The 20,635-nt window shown below is 38.8% G+C and overlaps 1 protein-coding gene across 5 annotated transcripts in view; it reads left to right on the plus strand.

The window, feature by feature from the left end:
• FYB1 (FYN binding protein 1) overlaps positions 1-12,439 on the plus strand; it is a 70,289-nt gene extending 57,850 nt beyond the window's left edge. For 2 of the 5 annotated variants that reach the window (XM_083818431.1, XM_083818433.1), the window contains exons 10-19: positions 1,766-1,794; positions 2,961-3,030; positions 3,602-3,742; positions 4,456-4,487; positions 5,555-5,621; positions 7,014-7,119; positions 7,441-7,603; positions 10,252-10,285; positions 11,378-11,409; positions 11,525-12,439. In XM_083818431.1, the coding sequence (XP_083674557.1) occupies positions 1,766-1,794; positions 2,961-3,030; positions 3,602-3,742; positions 4,456-4,487; positions 5,555-5,621; positions 7,014-7,119; positions 7,441-7,603; positions 10,252-10,285; positions 11,378-11,409; positions 11,525-11,547 (697 nt within the window). In that variant the 3' untranslated portion in view covers positions 11,548-12,439. The remainder of the gene's footprint in view (positions 1-1,765; positions 1,795-2,960; positions 3,031-3,601; positions 3,743-4,455; positions 4,488-5,554; positions 5,622-7,013; positions 7,120-7,440; positions 7,604-10,251; positions 10,286-11,377; positions 11,410-11,524) is intronic. The other 3 variants (XM_083818432.1, XM_083818434.1, XM_083818435.1) reach the window with 3 other exon arrangements.
• Positions 12,440-20,635: the final 8,196 nt, after the last annotated feature.

Genomic DNA, 20,635 nt, shown 5'->3' on the forward strand with positions numbered 1-20,635 from the left:
AGGACATCCCTGTGAGTTCTAGAAACAGCACTTAGGAAGATCTGCATTTGGGGTGGCATTCTTTAGGTAACAAGTATGTTTATACATCTGATATTTTTGTAGGTTGATGATTAACATTTTCCCTCACCGTGCAATGGTCTCATACCATGGTAATGACAGTCAGAAGAGTTACTTCAGTTATTCTAGGTTTTAGGTAATCTAAGTATTAGGCATTCATTGCAGAAATATCTCCGGCCAATCCATTTCACTACGGCAAGCATTACAATTAACAACCTCAGAACAAGGAATGTAGGAATATCCCTTGAATTCAAAAGCAAACAAGAATACTTACACTGGTTCTTATAAAACAACAGGTTAAGGAACTTGGATGGATGAATGAATGTCTCAGATTCATTAAATCCTTTAAGTTGTAGTTTGACATTTTTATCTTCTCTAGAGATTAATAGCATTCTTTTCAGTTCATGAGCATGAATCGTTAGAAGGTCTGAAATGCATCAAGATGTTTTGAAACCACTGTAAGAATGCCATACTATAAAACGCCTCTTGACCAAACAGTGCTATCTCATTATCAGTACTATTGTTAATATTCCAGATTTAATAAATGACTAGGTCTGCTGTGTTTCAGGAGTTGTTGGCACAAGACTTTAACAAATATCTTGCTTTGATGTATAAGTTTAAAAAAGTCTTTGACCTGGAAATACTCCCAGTTCCTATAAGCCTAAGAGGTTCTTTACAGTTACTGTTAGAACATTAGGCTAATATGGAATCCTTGAAATGTTAGAAATGTGTAGTCATGGTTTAAAGCACCACCGGGTAAAAGACAGTCGAACAATAAGTTCATTTGCTTACCATTTCATCTCACAAAAATTGCCCCATAAGTTATGAATCTAAAGGGAGTGGATGCACTCTCAAGTATTCAGTCAGGTTATTTTTTAATTCCATCAAGTTCAACTACATGACCTCCTGAGATCCCTTCCAACCTGAATTATCCTATGGTCGTAAGTTATCTTTCATGTTTAGTTTAGCAATATGTATATAGAAACGTAAAATATTTTCTAAATACAGTAAATCATTAATAGTTTTAGACATCAGTTTGCATCTCCCTGAAATCAAGATAAAATATCACAAATTTCCAGTAGTGCCAATTACCAACAATTAGGGCTAAATGTTCTGCTCATACAAAAATATGCACATCTATTGGCTTCAACTATGTGTTGATTTATGTAAATTTCCTTCAGAGCTTCACTTAAAATACACTGTGTCCCTTTTGCTTTTGCATTAACTATAGAGAATATTGATAATTCCCCCTTTTGAATTATTGTGTATAGTATTTTAAAATATTTTTCTTCTGTTTTGTAATGAACTATTTCCAATGATAAAAACAGAGTACTTTTCCTGAATTCCTTTACCTGACTGCTAAAAATTAATCCCTCCTCATCTCAGAGATAATTCACTCACTAATTTGATGGCACATTTTCTTTAGCATTAGTAAGAGTGCAACTACTCTATGACTGTAAGAAATCGATGTGTGTGGTGAAGGCAGAGTGAAAAAAAAAAGAACTGGCACATTTAGTTGTTGCCAACATAGAACATACAGGCCTGTGCCTGAGCTTTCAGCATAGAATTAGTAGTGCTCAGCTGACAATATAGACAAGGAGAGCCAAAGCCAAAGTGTTTCGAACTAAGACCCACAAAAGCATGGTGTTTTCTTTTTCCAAAGAATGACTGTTTTTCTCTAAGATATCTCTTGTGTTTGTTTTTCCAGTCAGAGTGGTGGTCGAAATGGATCTGGAAGTAAGTTCTACATGCACTTTTGGGGGTATTTGTTTCTGTGTACTGCTTACCTTCAAATCCAGACTTCTGCAGCTTCCAAATAATGCAGTAATTATCCAGAAGCATGCTAAATGTTAGCTAACAGACAACAAACAGGGAAGTATGGTGTCCAACTTCACTTTCTTTCTACCTATGTGATCCACTTGGGATGAAAATGTTTTGTCTTCTCACACTGTGTATTGGAAGCATGCCAGATTACAGATCATTAAGGGTTTTTTTTGTTTGTTTGTTTTTTGTGAGAAGTTAAATGGTTTCACAAAACACCAGATGTATAACTGGCAAAATATTAACATGATCAAGAATTTTTATCCAGAAGTGCAGTTCTGAAATAGCCAGTGATATTACCAATTAAAGTTACATTTTGCTGGCAAGGTTAAAGGGAACTTCAGTTCCAGAAATACTCTAAAGTCCTAACCAGTATGTCTGCAGCACTTCCACACTGTCAGAAACGGACATTCAAACTGGTTTCCTCTTTGGTAGCACATATATTTATGTAGCATTCTCCGTTGATCACAAGAGAACAGCTCATCTTCTCAGCTTAGAGTTTAGATACTAGTCATGGGAGAAGCATCCCCTGGCAGTCCTAAATGAAGCTGCTGCCAGCTAACTACAGATTTCAGTCAGTACTCTGACCAGTGGCTGGAACTGGACGTGGAAACTGAGCTAACCCTGCACTGAAGGAGGTGGGACTCAGAGGTCAGATCTGCCACCAAAATGGGGAACTTACATTTCATTTGCTTCTGACATCTGTGGTGTCATTTGCTGGAAGTGTTGTTCTGACACCTTCAGTCATGGTTAGTCTCAAACGAAAATGAGAAAGTCATCATAACAAATGGGCCCAAAACAGCGACTTAGAATTTCATCAAACAAATGCATTTTTTTTTTTCAATATTCATTTTCTTATTATTGGCAGTGTCACGTTTAAATTCTGTGGATGACATGCCCAACTGGGTTAAGGCTAAACTGCTGTTTTAATAAATAGCCTCCGCAGGTCTACAGAAAGACCCCATTTACAAGGATATTACACACAGGTTGCAGACATATCTGACATGCTGAGGCCAGTAATTAATATGCTATTCAGGAACAATAAATAGAAATGCATTAATTCACTGTATGATCTGTTAAAGAGATGTTCCCACCTCCTCCTTCTGATCAAGAAATTTATGATGGCGTTGATGATACCGATGCTGTTACTAGGTATGTTTTCATATCATTTAAAACATTTGTGTCGTTAGCAGTGTGTTATCATTTTGGTTTTTATTATTCTTAAATTTGACATAATAAGTGTCGAGTCAAGTATTGGGATGATCAGCAAGTGGATATACATCAGGATGGATACATGAATTTAAAAAATAAAAATAAAAAAAAAAGGTTATTTTGTCTTTTGGAGAAGTTTCATTTCATAATTAATTTTGTTATGTCAGAAAAAAAAAAAAGCTTCAATCATGCAAATCCCCAATAGAAAAATAGAATACCTCTGAAATGAAAACAACAAAATAAAATAATAAAATACTAGCTTGCTGAGTAACAAGATGAAAACAGAAATCTGGTAGACAAATATTTATAACTATTTATATATCTCAATATCTATGAAAAATCTAAAATGCACACTTGTAGTTTTGCATTTTAGACAGTAAATGTCCTCACTTTGTGATATATACATCATTATCATTAATCAGAATTATGTACATCAATCAAGATTTTAAATTGGAGCATTTAAAAAGAATGTTACCTTTTACATTGTGATAATTGCATGCATACTCCAAAGGTCTGTATCACAGGATGAAGATAAGAATGATACCTGGTCCTGGGGAATCTTGAAGAAGCTAAAGGTCAAAGATAACAAAAAGAAAAGTATACGAGAAAAAACAACCAAAGTCAATGGGGCAGAAGATAATGGAGATTTGTTGTAAGAGTCTGCCAGGAAATCACAGTGCACGTTAACTAATTCTAATAAAGCATTGATTACATGCTACTAACATGTTCTCACAGCAGTCTAATGAATCATGCATTAAAATGCAAATCAGGATGATACTTTTCTGAAAAAAAAAAAAATGTCCTTATATTGATCACTTTTCTTTTCAACTTCATAACATAATTACTATGTTTACAAGCTGTATTTGTTGCATGAGCCTAGTAACTAAAATATAACACTTTGTTGTTGTTGTTGAAGAACACCCAAATAATGCATCATCTCTTTTCCACTCTGGTGATGCAAGTTTATTGTATCCTCAGTTAAAATGAATGTTGCTCACCAGTACAGCCAAGAAAAACTGGTAAATCTAATACCATTAATCCAAAATTTGGGAATAATAAGCAACAGAGAAAAATGCAAAGACTATCCTCTCCCCAACTTGCCAAGAGGTTAGATCAGGAAATGATATATTTACTACCATCTTTTCTCATTCAGTTCTGAGCTAGTTTTTTTTGATCCACTGGTAAAAATACATTTAGCCTGTGAACTATTATTATTGCCAGTGTCAGCAGAGCTTCAAAATGTCTGGAGATTACTTGGAGCCCTTGTAAGTTTTTCAAAGGATGTAAATGATGTGAAAGCCTATTAATGTGATATAAATACTTAATGAGCATCTCTCTTTTTTTGATTTTTTTTTTTTACCCAAGCAGGTCTCCTTCAACAAAGCAGTTTGGAAAAGGTAATTAATAGTCTGTGGTTTTGTCTCCATATTGATTCATGATCCTTTTTTCTGCATACATCACTCTGTATCATGTTAGTCACAAAAACACGTCTAAGGAAGGAAACAGAATTTCCCATTGCTTATCCAGTTCCAGCAAACAATTTTCATATATTGTGTCTGATTTGGCTACACACAAGGAGATACCAATATAGTGCAAACTTCCTAGAAAACAAATTAATATATTTTTAAAGTCATGATGTTTCTATTTAAGACTTCCACTTGTTCATTTTATTTGGCATTAAGTATGAATAAATAAACTCGGAAAGAAACACTTAATGAGAGACTTCAAAAGAATAATGAGATGCTTGCTGTTATTTTTATCACTTGCAGTGTAAGATAACGTATACTCATAAATATTGTCTCAGCCACAGAATAAAAAGCAAATTCTTACAAGTTGTGGCTGCTGCCTGAAATGAGGTCTAAACCTTGTATCTCCTACTGTGACTTTTTCTAGCCATGGACTTGATGAGTTAAATAATTGGTTCCTTTCTACAAATATTCTGGATATGATTCAAAGTATATTCTTGCAGTAAGTATTCTTTCCACTGCTTTGGCACGGCAAGGTGATCTAAAATCTAATATATGTGTGATTCATATCCAGTTCTAGGCAATGTTACTCTGACCAAAGTGCTATGGAAGTACATGAGTTTATATTAAAATCAAATCCTAAAAATATACTTTGATGCAACACAGTGGGAAATAGACTAATTAAAATGAGGATTAAAATCTATTGCATTAGCCAACATGTGCAAAAACTTGCTTCAGCTTAAGAAGATTAAACTATCAGTGAATACCTATTATTATTCATAAAGAGTCTTATTATGAAAAGGTTTGCTGGTATATGTTTTGCACAGTAGATTGTTACTACAGTTACTACAGAAAGTAAAAAACTACAAAACTTGCTGTGGTTTTTTGTCAACTTATATATTCTATTGCAGACTATAACATAATGTATTCTCTACTAATGTATTCACATTCAGAGATAACATAATGATTTTGAATCCTTTTATATATTATTGTTTCAGATTGTGGAGACAGTGATGTTTATGATGATGTAGATTCCTCAGACTTCCCTCCACCACCTGACTTCAGGTAAGTGAAAACGGGAATTATTTTTCCAATTAGAAATCTTTAGTACACTGTGGCACATTTTCAAAGTGTTTACTAGAGGCAAATAGTATGCTTTATTTGGTGGTGTCAGGTTTTGTAGTTCTCATAACCTTGCTTTTGACAATGGCCTTTATTACAAACTATAATAATAATGGTATTAGACTGCAGAATAAATAAGCATGTTTTGAATTTCAACCAATTTAGCGCTTGAGGGACAAGAGGTGTAAATGAATGAGTGACCTAAAGACCCTTCACAGTAGATTCTTCGCATGCAGTCCTCTTTCTATCAAAATCTGGAGATTCTAGTGGATATGTATTGTACTTGATTTCAGCTGCTGCAATATTTTGTGAGAAAAGGAGATAGTGCCCTACACTACCAGTATGAAACATATCTGGAGGTGTAAAGTTCAGCTTGGAAAGTTTTATCCCTGTACCAGGAAGTCACAACCATCTCTGGAACACAGATTTGTTATGAGCACAGATGCATCTATGGAGCTGACTGCAACATGTCACATTCTGCTGTCACTGACTTCGCTCAGGTGGAGTTACAAGCAGATTGCACTACAAAAATCTAGTCTAGAGGCATTAAAACAGAGAGATCTTTCTGAGCTCTATATCCAAAGGAAACAGCATGGCCCACCTTAAAGCTAAGTTTTTTCACGCACATACATTCACACTCAGTGAAACTATCATCCACAACTCTGCAGAGAACAGGAAGGATTAGAACACAAGATCAGACTTTAAAATCCCAGGTACAGCATCAGGAAGGGCAGTTAGGACGTGAAACCTTTTCTTGTTCATTGGCACAAATCAGGTATCAGGGATGTGAAAAAAGAACAGAACTTTAAATAGAGCATGTAATGCAGATTCCCTGGAGTAGCAAGTTCTTCTTATGGGCACAAAAGACTAAGACAGCTATTGTATGAAAGGTTAAGGTGTTCCAGCTGCCTCCAAAGTGGGACATGTGTTATTCAGCCTATTGCCCAAAGATACCTAGACTTCACAAAAATTGTCCTTTGCCTAAACATTCTAAAGTGATGGATATTGTTTATCTAAACTATTTTTGGTAGATGTAAAGTTCTCATTGCTTTAATGGCTAGATACTCTGAAAAATTTTCCATATTCACTGGTGTAATAGATACATTAACATCAGAACTCATGGGAAAAAAAAAAAAAGAGTCGGAAAGACAACCCCATTTTTTTATTTCTTCTGCAAACAAACCTATGTTGTATTATCTGTGTCAGTTTTGTGGAGTGAAGAAAACATACTTAAGTCATGTGAAAGGAAATACGTTTTCACTAAAATTACCACAATGATTGTCAGTACCTCAGATGTGTTACTAATTTTGTTTTATTTGTAATGTCGTGTTTTAGTTCACCAAAACCGGTAAACCTTGGAAAAGGTAAATCAGATGAAAAAGATCCACAAAAGCTTAAAAAGATGGAAAGAGAAGAGAAGGAGTTCAGAAAAAAGTTCAAAGTAAGTTTTGTTCACATAAAATATAAAGACTAAAATATCCATATGGTATCCTCAAATTTGTAAATAATCCATTATTTTGCCTTTGACAAGTGAAGCATTACTACTTGTAAAAATAGTGATCTGAGCCCTAGTAAGTGCAAATGGCAAGCCTGGACACATACGAGATAGTATAAATGATGATTTGCCTAGTTTTCAAAAATCTAGTAATAAATGGGAATATATTGTTATAAAAATGCATGATCATAAGATTTACCTTATAGTGTTTTGTTATTGTTGTTGTTTTAATCTGGCATGCCTTTCTTTTTTTTTTTTTTTTTCCAGTTTGAAGGTGAAATCAAAGTTCTTTACTCTACCACAACAGTCCAGGATTTGCCCCAAAGAAAGTGGGGATCTAAAGACTTACAAGTTAAACCAGGGGAGTCTCTTGAAATTATACAAAATACAGATGATACCAAGGTGCTGTGCAGGAATGAAGAAGGAAAATGTAAGTCTTATTAAAAAGCTGTAGTACAGAATGCATATGTGAAAGTATAAATTAAAATTTAAATTAATTAAATTGTCAGAGAATACATGACTCAGGACATTAAAAAAAACAAAACAAAACAAAAACAAGAAAAAAAAACTCTTTCCTGTCATACTAAAGTCTGATGTTTGTCTTTCTCTTTGCCTGATGGTTGACAGGAGTTATATAGTTATATTGTTGTTATTTTATTATTGTTACTACTTGCAGTAGCTCCTTGAGTATGTTAAAAGTGTCAGAACTTAAAAAACTTAAAACTCCAATAGTCAAGACATACCAAACGTGAGAGAGATCACAACTTATTTATGTAAACCTTGCTTTGCATTAGCTAAGGAGGTGTTTTTGTTGCTTCTGTCTCCTTCCATTTGCCAAAAATAGTATTGCTGTGATACCCTACAAAATCTAGTAAAACAGTAAAATCCTTTCTGCACCTCTTGGAAGTTCTTGCCCATAGATTGCAGCCAAGGGAAAATCAATGACGATATTCTTCCTTTGTGTTGCTGGAGCTGGAGTTTAATCTTTTCAACAGGCTGTGGGGAAAACTGCTTAAGTGTCTTCCCCCTGCTAGCTGATCCAAGGCATATGTCCTTGTTGGCATCCCTGCCTGTTTTGGGAGCTGCACAAGGCCTTTCAGTGTTTCTTTGAAACCCTTGGACAGGGTATGCATTGGCAGAAGTTTTTGCATTCTTTGGAGAAGTCTGGAGCATCTACTGTTGGTTTCGATTTCTTAGTATGCTTCTGTTTCAATGCCTTTCAAACCTCCTCATAAAAATTCACTGTGTTATAATAGACTATGTCCAAAGTGGCAACATCTTTCCACTTGCCTTTGCTTTTAACCATTGGCCTATGTAGAAGACAGTCCAAAACCATACACCTCTGACAAGGATTCAGTCAATTTCTTTCTATTTCTTTCCCCTCTGTACTCATCTGTTACAATCTGGAGTATAGCCATCTTCCTGGCAGGCCTGCAGGGTGAGGAAGAATTTCTTGCATAAGAACACAAGTTTTTCAAAATACGTATTGCCTTACAGCAGCCACTTTGCAAAGTGAGGCCGTTGATGTCACATTTTTTGAATCAAGCTAATAGCAAAGCAGAAAGTAGTTCGTGTTGTCTGTTTTCCTTACATAGTCTTCAAAGCTTTTCAAACAGTAACAGAAGCTACTGCTTTGCTATGCATAAAAGAGCAAAACAAATAAAAATATCCTCCATGAAAACCTCTGAATATATTTCTGTCAATTTTCACATTAATTAGCAAAACTGGAGTCCTATTTTATTTAAGTACATGACAGTTGTGGTTATTTTTCTAGTTGGAGTATCCTCATATCTTAATTTTACATTTTGATGGCCAGATATTTAACTTTTTTATATTTACCTTTTTTTTTTTTTTTTTTTTAACCTTCTTTCACATTAATTTTTCCATTTGATCTTTAACTTACAGAGCACTTCCATGGTTTCATGCCTCTACCACCAGTTAAACAAAATTACGAATTATACTATAAGGTCTTCCCACTTTGTTAAGCAAGGACTGATTTGCTTAGGAACATATTTTTTATCACTTATTTTTATTTACCCTAAAAGTCCTCCTTATTCTTGCCTTTGTCTGAACCACATACCTTTTGAAATACAGAAAATCCTTCAATTCAATTCCGTAGATTTTTTTGGAAAAAAAAAAAAAGTTCATAAGAAGGAAGAAATAATTCCTTTAAGTAAAACAGTAAGACCTGGAGATTGCCTGGTGGTGATCCTGCAGATCAGTCTTACTAGCAGAAAACTCATACTTTCTGTAGTCTACAGTGGTTCTTCTGAATACATGAAGCAGCAGCAGCTCCAAGAATGCAAGAATGCAAAGGATGTTTACAAGTAAAGCTAATAAATTTATACTAAAAGTATTAATATGGCAGTGTATGGATTACTAAAAACATGTAATTTAACTGTGGCCATTTAAGCCTCTAGGGAATAAAACAGGGAAACTTTTGCAGTAATTTCAAATCTAACATAAAATGACATTTCTACTTTAAAACTTTTTCTATCTTTGTACAAACATCCCAATGTTTAGCTACAAATATGTAATTGCTGTCATAGCTTTCTCTTTGCTTGGTATGTTATACCATTTGACAGGTATTTCAGCTGATGTATTTTTCCAAAGACAGCAAGTACTTTTTTCGAGGGATTAAATATGTTGAAGAAGAATATGTGTAGTTTTATCTGATTTCAATAGCAATGCAACAGAGAAATAGATTAATTCACTACTGAATAGCTTTTCTAAGGTATTTTCGTATTTTTATACAAGTATTCTTTATCAATTTGGATACAATTAAACATTTTAAACAATTACAGTTAGTAATAATTCATTGGTGTATATATCTTGGAAAACATTTTTGTCCCTGTAGGAAATATAAGGCACCATGTTATATTAAACAGGTAGATATGAACAATTAGACATAGCAAAACCTTGCATGAACACGTATCCAACATACATTGTTATACATCTGTATATCTTCGTATCTGAAATATTTTAAAGATAATAACTACTTTTCACTAGTGCTAGCAAGAGAAGAAATATCATGAATACTTAAATTTAACTTAACACATATATATTTCTATTTTACAGATGGGTACGTTCTGAGAAGCAATTTAGTTGAGAAGTAAGTTATCTTTTTGAAAAAACTGTTTTAATGATATACTTTGTTCTAAACTGTTAAATAAATATGAAATTTAATTATTTCAGTATGTAATTTTAGTCCTTTAAAATTAGATATTTTAATGAAGTTTATATTTCTCAAGAATTAGTCATGTAATTCTATGCTGGAAATTATCCAGTACGCCATTCCTCATTGCTTAACCATAGACTCTTGTTTAAGACTTGAAAAGTTACATAAATGGAGTATTATCAGGACTACAATCTATTTCTAAAGTGTAAATTAATGTGATTAGGTGTATTGATGCCAATTTAAAATGTTTAACTAAAATGGACCAAATTTTCATTAGGTTAATTTTTATTTCGGTCTCATTGGGATTGTGCAGGTTTGGCTCCACCCTTTAGAATAATTTTACGGTTGTAATCCAAAACTCTCATCAGACAGAGCCTTTACATTTCCTTTAATGTGCTTTGTGCAAGACCTCTAAATATCCAATCAGATGTCACTTTTAGAATCCAAGCCTTATGCACGTGCTTAGCTTACAAACGTATATAGCTTTATTGGCTTCAAGGGGACTGTCCATGTACCTGACCGACATTTTGAAAATTCCTACTTATGGAGCAGATATCTTTTACAGACATTACCTGAATTCATTATGCAAAAAGCTGGTCCTCCAAAACTATTACAGTATTGCCAAGTACAGAAACAAGTAAGCGTTTCAAGGCCATACTGATTTTTTTCATTCATCTTTCCCATCTTTGATTTTAAAAAGATCATTCAGTCTTTCATTTTTAATGCAAATGCCTCTGATTTTTATTTTTTTTTTAGAACAGCTACTTTAAAACATAATTAAAAAAAAAATCTTTTAATAAAGCATGGATTTCACTTTAAAAAGAAACATATCCAGTTTTACCCTTCACTGAAGCTCCTTTGGCCTCAACGTCTTGCTCAACACTGTTTTATTACCTAAATAGCAAATGAATACTTGATAGCATGTCTGCACCATACTGCTACACCTTTTTATAGCTGCATGTAAATAGTAATATCTGATGTCTCCATTTTTAAATACATTATTTTTTTTCTTTTTCTAACTTACAGTGATGGAGAGATTTATGATGATATTGGTGATGGTATGTTGAACATTTCAAACAATACAATAACTATATTAAATTACAACAAATAATTTTATCCTGACTCAAAGCACTACACTATACTAATATGTTTGGCATTCCATTTCCATTTCAGATTGCATCTATGATAATGACTAATGCAGAATTCTGTGACAGTAAACATTTCACTGAAGACCAAAATCAATTTTGGACTTCCTAATTGTCAAGCAAGAAGCCATTAAAGCTGATTCCAAGTTAATCAGTTACACTCTTCTAAATGTACATTACTTGTTAATCTTTTTGTAGGATTTCAGGGGTTTGTCCTCAGTTGCTTTGTAAGATATATATAGTGCCATTTATCAGAGCAATTAAACTACGGGGAATATGAACTAAAATTAAAGTTATCATCTTCCACTTCCTTTCTACACTGGTGACAATCCATACAAAAACAATTCTTCTTCAATTAGCTACACCCAAAGAGGCCAGTTCAGATCTATGAAGGATATAGAGGACAACAAATCCTGGGAACAGGTTTCACTGCAGCTCTGTTCTAGTAAACAGCACAGACTGTCACTCTGGGGATGAGAGCATCCTGAAAAGGAATGCTTCTTTTGGGGATAACATCCTGTTATGAAAACAGGAAATCAAAAGTGGGCATCAGTTTGCTGACCTGCCCTTCCAATTGTAATAGTGTTAGCTACACTGACATGTACAGCCATGTGACTCCATTGCTGAAGTTTATTTTTCTGTGTTGTACTAGTGATAGATTACAGTTTCCTAAATTTCTCTTTATTTTGTAAGTACTTTTTGACTAATATTAATAGTAAAACATTAACTAGTTACGTTACGTACAGCACTCTGAGATATAAACCATAGAAGAGCCTGTTTTATAGTGTAGTGTTGCTCAGAATATCTTTGCAATGTTTAGGTTAAGATTTAATTTTTGTTTAGTTTAGATATGTTGTTGTCACTATAGTAATGTAGGTATTAAAATGGACTTAAAAACTGGTTTGAAATAATTTCTATATTAAAAATATATATATTTATCACACCATTTTGATGCTATCTTTTTCTTTTAACTAGTTTCTAGCCTGAGTTTTCTGCCAGTGTCTGACAGCAGCAGTGTGTATACCTGTGGGAGGTGCAACCAGATCCAATCATAGAATCATCTAGTCTAACCACTCCCCCCACCACTAATATCACCCACTAAACCACTTCCCTAAGCACCACATCAAACCTTTCCTTAAGTAACCCCAGAGATGGTGACTCCACCACTTCCCTGGGCAACCTGTTCCAATGCCTGACTACTCCTCAATATCTCCTCATTTCCAACCTGAACCTCCCCTGGTTCAGCTTGAGGCCTTTCCCTCTAGTCCTGTCACTAGTTATCTGCGAGAAGAGGCCGACCCCCAGCTCCCCACAGCTTCCTTTCAGGCAGTTGTAGAGAGCAATAAGGTCTCCCCTGAGCCTCCTCTTCTCCAGCCTAAACAACCCCAGTTCCCTCAGCCACTCCTCACAGGACTTGTGTCCCAGGCCCTTCACCTGCTTTGTAGCCCTTCTCTGGACATGTTCCAGGGCCTTGATGGCTTTCTTGTAGTGAGGGGCCCAAAGCTGAACATAGTACTTGAGGTGCAGCCTCACCAGGGCAGAGTACATGGGGACGATCACCTCCCCGGTCCTGCTGGCTGCACTACTCCTTGTCCAAGCCAGGATGCCATTGGCCTTCTTGGCCACCTGGGCACACTGCCAGCTCATGTTCAGGTGAACATTAATCAGCACCCCCAGAGCCTTTTCCTCTGCACAGCTTTCCAGCCACTCTGCCCCAAGCCCGTAGCACTGCATGGGGTTGTTGCGGCCAAAGTTCAGGACCCGGCACTTAGCCATGCTGAACCTCATCCCACTGGCCTCTGCCCATCGACCCAACCTGTCCAGATCCCTCTGCAGGGCCTTCCCTCCCTCTGGCAGGTTGACACTTCCCCGCAACTTGGTGTCCTCTGCAGACTTGCTGATGGTGCACTCAATTCCCCCATCCAAGTCATCAATGAAGATATTAAAGAGGATGGGCCCTAACACTGACCCCTGGAGAACACCACTGGTGACTGGTTGCCAGCTGGATTTCACTCCGCTCACTACCACTCTCTGGGCCTGGCTTTCCAGTCAGTTTTTAACCCAGCAAAGAGTGTACCCATCCAAGCCATGGGCTGCCAGCTTCTCCTGGAGAATACTGGGGGAGACTGTGTCAGAGGCTTTGCTGAAATCTAGGCAGACTACAACAACAGCCTTTCCCTCATCTACCAGGTGGGCTACCTGGTTATAGAAGGGGATGAGGCTGGTCAGGCAGGACTTGCCTTCCATGAACCTGGACCCCCCTGCCCTTCAGGACTGACTCCCAAGGGACCCTCCCTACCAGTGTCCTGAACAGTTCGAAGTCTGCCCTCCAGAAGTCCAAGGTAGCAGTTTTACTGAACCCCATCCTGACTTCACCAAGAATAGAGAACTCTGCCATTTCATGGTCACTCTGCCCAAGACAGCTTCCTACCACCACATCTCTCACCAGTCCTTTTCTGTTCATGAATGTTCAGGTCTAGCGGGGCACCCCCTCTGGTAGGCTCACTAACCAGCTGAGTCAGGAAGCTGTCTTCCAGGCACTCCTGAAACCTTCTAGACTGCTTCCTCAGGGCTGTACTGTATTTCCGGCATATGTCTGGGAATATGAAGCCCCCCATGAGAACAAATGCTGGCAATTGAGCGACTTCTGCCAGCTGCTTATAGAGCGCCTCATCGTTCTCTTTGTCCTGTTTGGCAGTCTGTAACAGACCCCCACCAGGATGTACACCTTGTTGGCCAACTCCCTGACCCTTATCCACAGGGACTCTACCTTATCATTCCCAGCCCAAAGCTCAACAACATCAAAACACTCTCTAATATAGAGAGCCACACCACTGTGCCTCCTTTGTTGCCTGTCCTTTCTGAAGAGCTTGTAGCCATCCACTGCAGCACTCCAGTCATGGGAGTGGCCCCACCACATTTCAGTGATGGCATCTAAGAACTTCTCAGCTTGGTGGCACAGCTTTGGGAGGAGGTGGGCAGGTTGAGGAGCATCGGGGAGTTGGAGAAGGAGATTGACTGGTGGAATCATACCCTACCAACCATGAGAGAGATGTGTCAGCCAGCCACAACACAAGAAGGGAAGAGGATCCACTACCCTCTCACCACCAGGTAGAAGAAAGGGACCTAAGATAGAGGAGGGAATGGAAGCAGGTTTCTGCTTGGGGTGGCAGACAAATGCCCTCCCTGCCTACCTCACCTTTCCAGGTGCCCTTACACAATGGGCACCAGGCTCTGGAGCTTCCTCACTAGGGGAATGAAGGGGCAGGCGCTGAGCTCTGCTCTCTGGGGACAGAGACAGGACCCGAGGGAATGGCATGGAGCTGGGACAGGGAAGGGTCAGGAAGGGCGTTAGGGAAAGGTTCTGCATCCAGAGGGTATTTGGGTACTGGGACAGGCTCCCCACCTCATGGCCTCATGGCACCAAGCTGCTGGAGTTCAAGAAGCATTTGGACAACGTTCTCAGATATATGGTTTGGGTTTTTTGGGTGGTGTGGAGCCAGGAGTTGGACACAATGATCCTTCTGGGTCCTTCCAACTCAGGATATTCTCTGATTCTATGATTATTTTTTAGACTGGACTTGGGGGAAAGAGAGTATCTAAATAAGGCATTTCCATGCTAATCCATTGTAAAAACAACATCTATTCCTAAAGTGGCCAAGATCATTGGTGATGCTTGTAGTTGCATGAGCAGATAGCAAAACAAAGTAAAGTGAATGGTTGTGCCATAATAATAATCTCTTTGCACTTGCTTATATATGAGAACTCACTGGAAATCAAAAGTTTACAGTCAATAAAGAAGGCGACCAAGTACAGAAAATGAAAAGTGTTTGCAATGCATGATGCTTTTGCTGTTTTGCAAGATAATCAAAAAACTGTCACAACCAATGCGTCTGCATCAGTGCAAGTTCTCTAGGTAATCAAGTCTCCTGTGATCTTCAAGGGCAGTGAAATACACTATGCAAAACAGTACAACGTAGCAAGCTAGCAAGTTTAGCTTATAAATATAAAGAAAATAAAATTGTCTCTGTTTAAATCAGTGAGACATTTGGTCTCACTTTCAGTGGAGATGAGATTTCATCTTATGCAAGAGCCTTTTACTGATGGTTCTAAGTACAGTAAATTTCTAAAGAAGTATAATGTTATGATAACAAATGAAATTAATTGTAGAGATAATAGCCCATAAGCTGCTTTACACTGTATTTAAAATCACTGATAATATACTGAAAAGCTACATGCAAACTTGCATTTCCAGTCCTAAATTTGTTGTTCAAACTGTCTTCCAGGCATACAAACACCAGTTCTATGAGTAAACATCAGCACCAGCACACAAATTTAAAATGTTACATTTTACGTTAAGCACAATGAATCTGGCTGGCTAATGAGCTTCTGGTGGTTGATTTACTTTTGGGGGACCTTCTAGAGAGTATATGCATCAAACTAGTGATGTGCCAATGAACTGGAGTGAACTCTGGTTTAGAAACTTGCACATTCAGAAATATATGATCCCTTGTCAGTTAATAATAGGATAAAAATTTTCATGCTTTATATAGCTAATTATCTCAAAATGAGTTTGTGTTAAATTTCTAAGTATGTGCACAATCCTGTTTTAGTTTCAACTGACAGAAGAACTCCACGTGTTGCCGTAAAACCAACAAGGGAAATTCCCTGTTGTTTTATCTTGCATTAAAGGACCTCAGCAGAATATAAATCTCTTTTGTTCCCCTGCAGAGATGTAAATTTTATTCTTTGTCACATTTTTGGTTGCATATTTTGAATAGTTTTTCCAGTTTCTTAACCTTGATGTGATGTAGGCAACATGTTCCCTTACCTAACTTTAGACCGGTCTTATGATACATTAAATTATCACAAGAAATAATCATAACTTGCTTTAAGCTAAAAAATGTGCATTGTTTGATTTGTGCATTGTTTGATTTGTGTATTTTTTGACCAAAACTTAGTGTGAGAGGCACAGAGCATTGAAATGTATTATAAGTTAGCATACACAGAAAAATTACCTTCTTTCTTTCTTTTTATTATTATTTTACCAATGTCATTTGCTGGATACAATCTTTTTCTTCCTTCTGAATAAAAATGTCCTCACAAGACATGTGGGCACACCATCTTCTGCCAAACTAGAGCAGCAGTAGCTGAAAAATAATTTCTGGAAACTATCGCTTAGCAGCACAGTGAAAATCAACTTTATTATTGCTGCAATGACAGCACAGCTACAGTGCAGCATTTGTTTGTCAGTAATTGCTGTTCAGAAAATGAAATGTAAGCAGAAAAACTTCCAGACAGGAAAATCTATGCTTAGGCAGTTTAATAAAGACTATACTTAAGGGTTTCTCACCTGTAATTTATTGTATTATCTTTTCAAAGTCGTACAGAAATAAAAGGAAAGCTGTTCTCTCTCTTGACACTTTTCCCTCTCCTAAGTCCATCCTGGAGTATTTTACTGTGCCTGCTAAAATACTCAGCACTGAAAACAGCAACATATTGACATAAAAAGCGGGCTTTGGTATGGACACCCCAGTCAAGTTAAATACTACTGGTTTCCATCCATGTTGTACCTCTATGGTGCCCTGGTAAACAGGCTAAGCAAAACAAAAACTGGGTGGGTGAAAAGAACTCTTTCCTCTGATTCAGCAGCTTTAGAGCATTTTCCCTGCTTTGACCACAGGCCTTTTCCTGGGCAGCAGGAATGCCACTGATCTCCTGCGCATTCCTGTGTTAAGAGGTTTATATTTTCGATCCTCATAATTGCAGATCCCTTGGCTACTCCTCCCTTGGTGGTAACAAAACTCTCCTCTATGTGCGATCTGCTTGCATAATCCACCTCAACAGCAAAGACTGGTGCTTTACTATGAGGAAGGAAATTCAGTGTAGGAGTCCAGATTCACTGGGTTAAGGATTAGCCTTTAGCATCGCATTTCTTTACAACTAAAATGGGTGCACGCATGCATGTGTGCATCTCTGTGTGTGCATTTTATGGCAAATAAGGCAACTTCTCTGGAAACGGATCCGTAAAAGGAGTCTTATGACTTCTGAATAGCAGCCACAGACCATCCGACAAGGAAAGGGTTTTTCACACACAGCTTCACTACTCAGTGAAGCACCCAGACACTAGAGAGGGCAAGAAATGAGTTTGTATTTGCGCTACCTCGGTCCTGCCTGCCTCTGTGGGTATGTCTTTAAATGTGTGTGCAGTCTGTAATTACCGGATGGCTCAGGAGTTTTTTCCACAGGATCCCCGCCTCATTTAGTGCATGGGCTGGACGAGAGTTAACAAAAAAGGCAGTTGTTCAGCCCTGTTCATTCAGTTTCTGGCCACTCCTTTCTTTAGTGCAAATCTTCCCCAGTCTCTGCTGCACCCAGAAGTATTAGCGTCTCATGGTATTCATCACAACGCTATCTCTGATTTCCATGAATAGGAATGGATTTTTCTTGCGAGACAAAGAAAATACTTTATCCTCATATTAGTGTATGAAAGGAAGGCACAAACAGAACAATTTGTGGCACATATCCACAGTTCTGGGTATAAATGCAAACTGCTAAATCTAAATTAATGACATTTTTAGTGCTTTTGTTTTCCTTATTACCTGTGGTTAAATATAAACCACATCATGCTTAAAAAGTACAAGCATCCAAAAACTTATATTTTTAATCCAAGTTTGCAGTAATAGAGGGTACTGATTAAAATTGATGAAAATAATAGTGTAGATGATATTTTGGAATGTAAGAAACACTGGGGGCAAATTCTAGATTTGGATGGTCTGCTTTATTCCCTCTGCTTACAACATTTTCTTTCTCATGAGTCCCATGTCGACACCAAGTTTGCTGGCATGGTTTTGAGTCAGCTGTACAGCTTTGTCCAGAATTACTCCCTTACATGTGCATGGTCTGGGGACACGCCAGGCTGTGACACCCAGACACGTTCAGAGAACATTCACTTATTTCTCAGAAGTTGTTCATCCAGAAGAGCAACACAGCCCTCCACCTTGAATACTAAGGGAGCAAGTTAGTGGTCCCCCTGAAAGGTTGTCCATCCCAAGCACTTCTAGCACCTGTGCTGGCTGGGAGAGATCTCCATGCCACCCAGCTCTGCCGCAGCACTGCAGAATGCTGCCTGCAGCAGCATGACAGACCCAGCTCCCCTTCTTTTGCTTGGGTGAAGCAAAATTGCAATGAGCCCACAAAGCTTTTATTTTCTGTGCTCAAGTCTAGCTAGCTGGCTCCTGAACATACATGAATTTGTTAAATTTTCTGCCTCCTTCTAAAGCACTTTGAGAGAGAAGGTTAAGCTGGTTTTGAATATATAGAGTTTAACCCTCAAGGCTTTTGTATCATGGGCCTTGTTGAAAAGAATACGGGAAAGTTTATTTTCTTTCTTAATGCACATAGAAACACTGCTTAACCTTAATATGTTCACCATTAGGTGGCAAGGAAGCATGCAAAATGTCAACACGTACGTGAATGAAATGTGAATTAGGTGGATACTGCAGGTTTTAAGAAACACACTGCAATTTGCATTACTTCGCAATTTGCATTACTTCAGTAATATCGTAAAATCCTACAGCTCAGGCATCATGAGACTGACAAAGAAAAGAAAAATCAGCACTGGCTTTTTTTTCCTGGTTTTAATTCTGTTGTTTGGCCAGATTCCTGATTTTCAAGTTCTTAGCAGGAAAAGCCGCCTGCTCCTTCATTTGCGCATGCATGTGCTGGAAAATGCACCCGAAACCCAGGAACGGGGTGCGGGGCTCCCATCCCCTCCTTGTGCTGGCTGAAGGGACACCCTGCCATGAGCCCTTTCCTTCTCCTGTGTCTTGGCCTCCTTCGCATGCTCCTGCCCCAGTACACTGCCCGGCTGTGGTGGTTTTACTCGGGTGGGCGGCCGAGCTCCACCATAACTGCTCTCTCACTCCCCCTCCTCAAAGAGGAATGGGGAGAAAATACGATGAAAATGGCTCAAGGGTTGAGATAAGGACAGGGAGATAGCACAGTAATTACCGTGACAGGCAAATGAAACTCAGCATAGGGAGATAGTAAGATTTATTACCAATTACTAACAAGCTAGAGAAGTGAAAAACAAAGGAAAGAAACCAAAAGCACCTTCCCCCCATCCACCCTCTTCCACCTCCTCCCCCCGAGTGGCGCAGGGGAACAGGGGAATGGGGGTTATGGTCAGTCTATAGCGCTGCTTCTCTGCCGCTCCTTCTCGGTCACTCTCATCCCCTGTGCTGTGGGGTCCCTCCCACGGGATGCAGTCCTTGCTGAACTGATCCGGTGTGAACTGCTCCAGATATGGGTCTGTACCACGGGGTCCATCCCTCAGGAGCGAACTGCTCCAACCTGGATCCCCCACGGGCAGCAGCTCCTGCCCGGTCACCTGCTCCTGCGTGGTCTCCTCTCCACGGGCTACAGGTCCGGCCTGGAATCTGCTCCGGCAGGGGTCTTCCACAGGCCGCAGCCTCTGTCGGTGCAGGTCCACCTGTTCCACCATGGTCTCCTCCACGGGCTGCAGGGTGGAACCCTGCTCCACCGTGGTACTCCATGGGCTGCAGGGGGACAGCCTGCTTCACCATGGGCCTCACCACGGGCCGCAGGGGACTTCTGCTCCAGCGCCTGGAGCACCTCTCCCCCTCCTTCTTCACTGACATTGGTGCCTGCAGGGCTGTTCCTCACTCCTCTCACTCTCCCAGCTGCTGTGTGGTGCAGTGTTTTTTTTTTTTTTTCCTGTCTTAAATATGCTCTCACAGAGGTGCAAAACACCACCACTTATTGGCTCAGCTCTGGTCAGCAGTGGGGCCCTTACCAAACATGGGGCAGCTTCTAGATCCTTCTCACAGAAGCCACCCCTATGGCCCCCTGCTACCAAAACCTTGCCACGTAAACCCACTACACCGGCTCACACAGGTAAGCCCAGCTTCTTCTTTCTTTATCCACCCGAAGACGTCCTGGGTTTTGGGGTGACTGCCCTCTTTTACCACCTGGGATACTCTCTGTATGCTTCCACTCACTTGTTCAGTTGCTTCCTCTTCCTCATAGTTATTCCTCTTTTCCTTGATCCTCTGAGACTGTGGTGTTCTGTCCTTCGCTTCCCTGCCTCTCCTGCCTCTTTCTGTTTTTTTTTTTG

The sequence above is a fragment of the Anser anser genome (genome assembly GCF_964211835.1).
Source record: "Anser anser genome assembly, chromosome: Z".
Classification (NCBI taxonomy): domain Eukaryota; kingdom Metazoa; phylum Chordata; class Aves; order Anseriformes; family Anatidae; genus Anser; species Anser anser.